Source organism: Chinchilla lanigera, unplaced genomic scaffold, assembly GCF_000276665.1.
Source record: "Chinchilla lanigera isolate Chin_1 unplaced genomic scaffold, ChiLan1.0 scaffold00081, whole genome shotgun sequence".
NCBI classification, from domain to species: Eukaryota; Metazoa; Chordata; class Mammalia; order Rodentia; family Chinchillidae; genus Chinchilla; species Chinchilla lanigera.
The window spans coordinates 5,993,924-6,002,622 of record NW_004955482.1 but is presented as its reverse complement, the minus strand read 5'-3'; the positions used below and the strand labels follow the sequence as shown (position 1 = coordinate 6,002,622).

At 55.4% G+C, this 8,699-nt stretch overlaps 1 protein-coding gene and 1 pseudogene across 1 annotated transcript; one reads left to right on the top strand and one right to left on the bottom strand.

The window, feature by feature from the left end:
• Positions 1 to 529: 529 nt before the first annotated feature.
• Positions 530 to 3,827, bottom strand: Hcar1 (hydroxycarboxylic acid receptor 1). The gene is made up of 2 exons (XM_005403075.2): positions 3,746 to 3,827; positions 530 to 3,518 (listed from the first exon to the last, which is right to left on the bottom strand). Exons 1-2 carry the CDS (start codon positions 3,825 to 3,827, stop codon positions 2,185 to 2,187), a joined length of 1,416 nt encoding a protein of 471 aa, XP_005403132.2. The 3' UTR covers positions 530 to 2,184.
• Positions 3,586 to 8,699, top strand: part of LOC102028538 — a 20,321-nt pseudogene continuing 15,207 nt past the window's right edge.

Sequence of the window (8,699 nt, the reverse complement as noted above, 5' to 3'; positions counted from 1 at the left end):
GAACATAAAAAGGGAAGCAAACGGAGCATCAGGACCCTGTTGGAGGTTTTGCTTGTGCTTCCTTTGCGTCCTCGCTGCTGGAGCGGGAGGCTCTGTCCACCGGGACCTCGAGGGCCATGTTTGCCTGGAAGGCCATAGCTGCAGAGGTGTTGTAAGCCACAGTCACATGCAGGACACACACTTTCTTTCAAAACCTGTGTTTATTAAGATGAAGCAACAAAGGAGCGCAAGGAAGCAATCGGAACTAAGAACAGATTGAAAGCAGAAGGGTGGATTTTTGCAGATTTCTATCCGGAGGACATGTGGTCCTCAGGTGACCACAGGACCCTTGGCCTCCCCCCTGGGCACCTGGGAGACAAGGGGATTCGGGTCCTGATACTGAAACAGCTACTTAGGGGCTCTGAGCCCCAAAGGAAATCATTTCTGTGCCTGAGTGTGTGTGTTTGATTCTGTCTTGTTTTAATTTCTTTTTTTTTTCTTTTTCTTTGTGTATGTTTGTTTCTTTTTGTTTTTTTTGAGACAGGGTCTCACTATGTAGCCCAGGCTGGCCTGGAACTCTGTTATCCTCCTGCCTCAGCCTCCTGAGTGCTGGGATTACAGAGCCGTGGCACTGACAGGCATCCGCCTTGTGCCTCAGTTTCTTAATGTGTGAAATATATTACTGTAATAAGTCATATCGACCACTTGCAGACACAGAGCTTCCGGTTTTACATGCGCTCTTCCTGCATTCCTTCAACACGTCTTTAATGAGCACTTACTCTATGCAGGTGTTTTTCTAGGCACCAGGGACGTAATGGTAAACAAAGCCCTTCAAGCTTCAGGACCCTGCATTCACAGAATGTGTGAGGTCATACCGGTACCCCTGTCCGACATGAGGAAACTGAAACTGAAAGTGGCTCAATCAAATCCGCCCCAAGATCACACACACAGTAAGTGGCCGAGCTGGGGTTCGGACTCGGAGGACCTTCACTTCCGCGGGCCGCGCTTTTCCTCGTGGACTGTGCGCGGAAAAGGTAACGACAGAGGCAGGCTAGCGGGTGTTGGAGACTAAAGAAAGCGTGGCGAGGTGGGTGTGTGCAGAGAGTACCGGGGCTGGAGCAGGCAGTAAGGGTTGGAGTGCGGCTTTCACCGCCTCGCGCTGGCGGACGGAGCCAGGCGCAGCCCGGACCTTTCCCCTTACTTCGGGGCGGGGGAGCCCCGTCTGGTTCTGAGAGTTCCGGAGCAGTCTGGGAAATACGCTTGCGGAAGGGGTCCCGCGATGACAGGGAAACCCTGCAGTTTGCACACAACAGGTCTAGAGACTATTCAGCGAAAAGACGAAGGCTTTTAATACGTCTGCCACCCCCCAAATTTTGCTGTCACACAAAGCTGACCAAGCATCCTGCGGGCAGAAAGGACCGGGCCCGAAGCTGTGGAGGAAGTCAGTCAGTGCTTGGAAAAGGAATGATTCCCGTCCACGCTCACGGAACAAGCACCCAAAAGCAATTAGCGTGGAGCTAGCCTATCTCAAAAGCCTCAGGGGTTCTTTTTTTTTTTTTTTTTCCCAAGCTCTCTGCTGCCCTGGAGAAAGCAGGGGAGGCAAACATACCCTTCAGCACTTTCTTTGAAATGCAGAGGTCTGCAGATAAACGTGGGTGCTCCCAGGTCAAGCAAGATCGTTTCTCTGCGGCTCCCGGGCTCCTTGGGAGTCCAAACTTTGGCAGTGAAATGAGCAAAGGAACAGAGGGGCGTCGGAGAAGCCGGTGACAGCCGGCAGAGACAGCGCAGCCTAAGGAGCGCTCCGCTCAGCCGGAACGCAAAGCCGGCACCCAGTCCCGCTCCTGCTTCCCGAGGTGAGTAAGAGCTGAGCCAGAGGAGGAGGAAGGCTGAGCGCTGGGCTCATTAACTCACCGAGGGAGCAAGTTTCCTCAGCAGCCTAAAGTGACGCGAGCCGAGCCACCCCCAGCCCAGCACACGCAGCCCCCGCTCCCTGCTGTCCCTGTCCCTGCAGTCAGAGCACAGAAACGCAGCGAACTCACATCGCTCTCCTGCAGCCTTCCAAAAGGGTAGGGGGACGTGGCTCTCAGTTCCGACAGAGGCAGGAGGACGGCGGTGCCTTTCCAAGGGCCCGTGCACGGGCATGGGTTCGCGCCCCAGCTGCCGTCCGTCCCGCCTGACGCCGCCGGCTGCCCGGGTTAGGGTCACTCAACACACCTGCAAGTCCCACTGGGTGTCCAGTCGGCTTTGGAAACTATTGGCCGCGCCGATGCAGCTCTTGGGACACAGACGCAGAGCGGGCAGCTCTTCCGGCCCGCGGGGCTTTGGGCACCCTGGCCAGCGGGGTCTCCAGCTGCACATTCGGAGCTTGGCGTAGAACTTGGGGAATGAGGGGCTCGCGAAGTAGTATATGAGGGGGTCCAGCACGCTGTTCAGGTAGGTGAAGCTGAGGGTGACGTGCAGGGCCATGTGCACGGCCGGGTCGCACGCACTGGAGGACACGGTCCACAGGAAGTAGAGCCGGGCCAGAGCGCTGGGCAGGTAGCAGGTGACAAACACGGCGGCCACCACCACGATGAAGCGGATCGCCTTCCTCGTCCGCGCCTGCCGGGCCAGCCGCTCCCGCCGCTTCAGGCTGCACACGACCCTGACGGAGCAGAAGAGGATGACGGTCAGGGGCAGGAAGAACTCCAGCTGGAACATGACGTCGTGCCAGCCGTTGGCCGCCTCCATGATGAAGCTCTCGCAGGAGATGGCCTTGTCCTGCGTGCACAGGTGGCTTTCCACCAGGAGGTACAGGGTCCCCAGGATGACCAAGGTCCAGAGGACGCAGACGGCGCCGGCCGCCGTGCGGTTGGAGATGGCGTTGAGCGCGTGGTGCGGGTGGACCACCTTGAAGTACCTGTCCACGGCCGCCACCGTCAGGAACACGATGCTCCCGGCCCGGTTCATGGCCAGCATGAAGAGCACCAGCCGGCAGGGCACGTCCGCGAAGCCCCAGTGTCTGTGGCGGCGGTAGTAGTCGGTGCGGAAGGGCAGGCAGACCATGAGGAGGAAGTCGGCCACGGCCAGGTTGAAAAGGTAGACGGTGCTGGGCTTCCAGGCGCTCATGTGGAAGCAGAAGCCGCACAGGGCGAGGCCGTTGCCCAGGGCGCCGAGCACGAAAGCCAGGATGAGCAGCGGCGGCATCACCTTGGAGATGGGGTCCCCCTCGATGAGGCAGCAGGACTCGTTGTCCGCGTCCATGGCGGAGGCAGCACAGGCGTCCCGCGTGCAGAGTGGCCGCTGGAGTCCCCGCGCGCCGCCGGTGCTTATGGGAGGGCTCTGTCCCCCGGCCGGCTGCTGCGTCCCCGCCTCGGCGCTCTGTCTGCGGCCACGGCACGCTGGGGTGGGTGCTGCATCCACACGAGAGACTTCAGCCTGGAAGTGAAAGTCCCAAGGAGGTCCTTTCGGCGGAGCCTGGGTCACAAGCTGCCTGCGTCTCCTAGGGCCACAGCCTGCGGCCCGCCGGGCTCCAAGGTGCACACGCTTCGGAGTAAGCGCTCATTCCCGGGAAGCGGCCCCAGGCCCCGAGGAGAACGAGGCTCGTCGCTGGGCCCGGACCCCGGATAATTGTAGCTTCTCTCTTCCTCTCCAGACTGGCTCTGCGGAGAGTGCGCAAAGCTGCCCAGAGGCAGGAAAAAGCTTGTTTGTCCTCCCTCCTGGTGGAGAAACACAAACATTTCCTGGAGTCGCTTTCCTCCCCTAACCTTTGCCTGACTGCCCTGACCTCTCTCCATCCCACTGGGCGCCCCGGCAGTGCCAGAGAGCAGCCGCTCCCAGCCTTGCAGCCGCTCCGAGCCCAAAAGCATAGCCTTGAAACTGGGAGCTCGGTCAGATGATGAATCCAAGTCAGAGAGTGACTTGAAAATAAAGAAAGAAAGAAAAGAAAAGAAATGGGCGGTCTGCAGGGAAAAGCCGCTCTAAGGGGGATACCTATTGAGTGTTAGAACAGTTCTTTGACAGCATGCAGGAGGCTGACGCAGGAGGATCGCTGTGAGTTTGAGATCTAAACTACACAGTGAGACCCTGTCTCAAAAAAAGAAAAAAAAAGCAAAGTTCTTTGAAGGTGTCACCCCCCCTCCCTCCAGTCTGCCTCCCTATCCTTTGCATCCTGTGGGGGCCCAGGTGACAGCTGTATAAACAGCAAAGGCATGCAATGGACCTGCAGCTCACATCTCATGTCTGCCTCCTGGGGCACCAGGTCGCCCCTCACTGGGAAGCAGAGCCTAAGACTTTTGAAAAGAGGCTTCGGCTCTGAATTTCCCATTGGCCGCTCCAAAGAGCTGAGCGCGGTGATGCATGTGGGTGTTTTGTTTTTGTTGTGGTCCTGGGAACTGAACCTAGGGACTTTGCATGGGCTCCCCACCAACCCCCTGCTCAGCCCTCCTGCCTCAGCCTCCCAGAGTGCTAGGGGTGCAGGCATGCGCCGTCACGCCCAGCTGTGATATGTATTCTTTATGTTTTAATTATTGCTGGGCTCCTCGGTGGAGGTGGGTGAGGATTGTGGGAGCTTCCGAAGACGTCTGTCTCTAAAGTAATCACGGGTAAAATTAGGCTGCATGAAAAGCTGCAGCTCTTGCTACAGTTTCCTGTCCTTTGGCTTTTGAGATTAGCTATCTGCCTACGCCTTTCCTTTCGGCTCCCAATTTAGGGAAGGAGCTGGGGGAGGCACATTGAAAGAATGCAAACGCCTTCTTCTTCCAAATGCTGATTAAAACTGACCTTTTCTGAGCGCTGGATCCCAAATCAGTCCCATTACATTCCCCACACAAGATATCATTTCCCCTTGTCCGTTTAAAAGCCCTCACGTCCGCTTTCCGATCTGCCGTGATGGCAGGCTGGCGGCTTGTGGGTCATGTCTGGCTCAAAAACCACTTTGGTTTGGCCAGTGTGTTTTGAAAAATCTGGAACTGTCCTATGGAAACCTGATTTCTGTCCTCTTTTAGAAAGATATAACAGGTATGGCGTCGCCCGCCTGCAGCGGCAGCCACTCAGAAGCCTGAGACAGGAGGATCACTAGTTTGAGGCCAGCCTGGGCAACTTAGGGTGAACTTGGCCTCTCTCTCAGTGGAAAAAGCTGACCACATAGCTCAGCGCTTCTCCATTCGGTTCCCAGAACGAGAGAGAGAGAGACACACAGACAGACAGACAGAGAGATAGACAGAGATCTGCCACACGGGATCAAGGCTCTTACAAGGTGACCAGCAGCTGGAGCTGAGCAGCTGCCCCTTGGGCGGAGCGTGGGGCTCTGCAGGTCGCTGCCGTCTCCACAGCAACCCCACATCCAGTTGGCTCCCTGCCTTCCGTGCCTGGTCCCTGTGGAGTTTGTCAGCTCTGCTCCTGGTGACAGGTCAGCATCCCTGGGCTGACACACAAGGAACCTCATGCCCGCTCCGCCTTTACCTTCCCGGTCCCGACTGCCCTCCTAACCCCACTGACCTCTAACGAATAAGGGCGGCAGCAGCATCCGCACCCAGCTCCCTGCTTGCTCGGGGGAAGCTCCTTGGAGACAAACCCCACGCTGTTGGCAGGAGAGACGCAGAATTAGGACCCGTGAATGCTGAATCCCTCTCCCATGCTGGGGACCAAACCCAGGGCTTCACACAGGTAGGTCAGCTGTCTAGCACTGAGCTATACACCCAGCCCGAATGGTAAGGAGTCTTTTTTGTTTTGTTTTTGGAGACAGGGTCTTGCTGCATAGTGCAGGCTGGCCTTGAAATCACTGTGGAGCCCAGTCTGGCCTTGAACTTGCAGCAATCCTCCTGCCTCAGCCTCCTGAGTGCTGGGATCACAGGCGTGCGCCACCACGCTGGTCTACATGGCAAGCATCCTTCACTCCAGGTTGTCAGGGTGAGGGATACTTGTAAACACAAGTCCTTCCCTTTCGGCCACAGGACCAACACTGCCTCTCTTCTGCACGTCTTTTGTCACATCGATTTCCTCTCCCTTTTTGACTGTAGAGGTGCTGGCGGGCGGAGGGTTACAGAGGAGAGATCAGTTTCTCTTTTTCTAAATCCACTGGCTTTACCTCACAAGCTGATCTTGGTCCACCCCGGGCTGTGCAGAGCCGGGATCTCTTCAGGTCATGCTCCGCACCATTTTTGTCTGCACCAGAGTAAAATCTACCCCAAAATTCCCTCCAGGTGCATCTAAGACCTAAATGCCAGAGCGAAAGCTATAAAACTCCCTAAGCAAAGCATGAGGGGAAGCTCTCTGATGTCATATCTGCCCATGACTCCTCCCACATGATGCCAGAAACACAGGCAACAGAAGAAAAAAGGAGGTAAACTGAGCTTCATCAAAATTAAACATTTTTTACATCAAAGGATGCCACACTACACATGGTGGCGCACACCTGTAATCCCTGCACTCAGGAGGCTGAGGTAGGAGGATGTCGTCGAGTTCAAGACCAGTTTGGGCTACATTGTGAGTTCAGGACCACCCTAAACTACATAGTGAGATCCTCTCTCAAAAAAACAAACAAACAAGGGCCAGGGAGACAGCTCAGTGGCACAGCACCTGCCTGGCAAGGGCAAGGTCCTGAGTTTGATTCCCAGTACAAAAAAAAAAAAAAAGGATACCATAGGCAGAGTAAAAGGGGAGCCTATAAAAAATATCCATAAAGCAAACAATGGAGAAGGGATCGCATTCAGAATACATAACTCCTACAACCCAAGACCAAGGAACCAACAACCCAATTAACAAATGGGCGGAGCTGGGTGTGGGGGTGCACACCTGTGATCCCAGCACTAATGAGGCTGAGGCAGAAGGATCTTTGCGAGTTTGAGACCAGCCTGGGCCTCAAAGTGAGCTCAAGGCCAGCCTCAACTGCATAGCGAGACCCTGTCTCAAAAAGACCAAATAAATAAATAAATAGCATAGCCAGAAGGTAGATGCTCCCATCAGTTGATAGGCAGATAAGCAGTAGGTGTTATATACTCACAGTGGAACCTTATTCAGCCCCCAAAAAGGAGGATAACCCTGATACACACTAGGACATGAAGGAACCTGGATGACTTTAGACAAAGTAAAATTAGCCAGCCTCAAAAGGACAAAACTCTCTTATTCTAGTTCTATGAAGGAGTTAAGAGTAGGCAAATTCGTGGAGCTAGGAAGTAGAATAATGGTTAGCAGGGGAGGGGGCGGTGAGGATCGTTTCATGGGGATGGCGCCTCGGTCTGGGCCGAGGAAACCCTGTGGAGGGATGTTGGTGCCGGTTGCACAACGCTAGGAATGCAGAAGCCCACGTAAAAGTGGGTACAATGAGCTGGGGGGATGGCGAGAAATGAGCGGGGCGTGGTGGCCCAGGCCTGCAACCCCAGCACTCTGGGGGGCTGAGGCAGGAGGCTCACAAGTTCGAGTCTAGCCTGAGTAATTTAGTGACTTAGCGAGAAACCCTGTCTCAAAATTTAAAAAGGGCTGGGGATGTAGCTCACTGCCAAAGCCCTGAGTTCAATCCCTACCACAAAATAGAATGGAAATAAATTAAAACGATGAATACAGAAATATACGATCCCTGGGCATGGTGGCACACACCTGTAATCTCAGCACTGGGAGGCTGAGGATGGTTGCGAGTTTGAGACCAGCCTGGGCTACAAAGTAGCTCAAGGCCAGCCTGAACTGCAGACCGAGACCCTGTCTCAAAAAAACCCACCAAAAACAAAAACCAGAAATATACGATGGACGATCAAATCCACCTCGCACTTCCTTTGGTACAGCCAACTCCTTCGCCCCCCAGCATCTCAGTGCCTGGTGACTCTTGTGCGGCTCTCCTTTCTTACGCTTTTAGGTTTTAGTTCTGTCAAATCTTGGGTCTGTTCTCCATCACTGAATGTCTTTGGCTCGCCAGATGCTGGGGAAGACGAATCCCTTCCAGCAGGAAGATTGGCCCCCACGATGGCTCCACCGCCACCTCCCACCCGAACGGACGCAGGCTGGTGACACGGTGACCCTGGCTGACCAGGGCTGGGTATCCGGGGCTGGGGGCTGGCGTCTCCCAGGGCCTGGTTGGAAAGGCAGGGGCTCCGGCCCAGAGCCGCCTTCCGGCTGACCTCTCCGCAGGCTGCGCGTGGCCGGCCAGCCGTGCACTGGGTGTGGTGGAGGCTGAGGGCCCCCAAACGCCGGCGGCGGGAAGCTTTGGTCCTCTGGGCGGCCCTGGGCATGCGCAGTGGGGGGAGCTGGTTCTCCATGCCCCTCGCTGGCCGGTTCTGCACACGGCCCGTCCCGCTGCTCCTCAGCCAGGCTGCGATGCGGTCCCGGTGGGGTCTCTGGCTTCAGCTCCAAGGCTATGAGCTAAACAAACTTCCTTTTTTAAATAAAGTGCCCGGCTTACGGTATTTTGTTGTAGGAACACAAAGCAGGCTAAAACAATTCATTTTTAATTTTTTCTTTCTTTCTTTTTTTTTTTTTTAGACAGGGTCTCACTGTGTAGCCCAAACTGCCCTCAGACTCACACTGATCCGCCTGCCTCAGCCTCCCGAATGCTGGGATTACAGGCATGTGCCATCCTGCCCAGCTTTTTTCTTTTTGCTTTTGGTTTGAAACAGAACTATAGGCCAATCTCTCTCTCTCTCTCTCTCTCTTTTTTTTTTTTTTGGTTTTTCTCCGGTACCGTGAACCGAACTCACGACCTTGCGCTTGACAGGCAGGCGCTTTTGCCGCTGAGCTAAATCCCCAGCCCC

Bases quoted from the DNA above. Each gene is read 5' to 3' on its own strand.
- Hcar1 (XM_005403075.2), bottom strand. From the start codon at position 3,827: ATGCTTTTGGGCTCGGAGCGGCTGCAAGGCTGGGAGCGGCTGCTCTCT. The intron at 3,519-3,745 runs GTCAGGGCAGTC...CCCGGGAATGAG, and splicing joins GCCCAGTGGGATGGAGAGAG to CGCTTACTCCGAAGCGTGTG.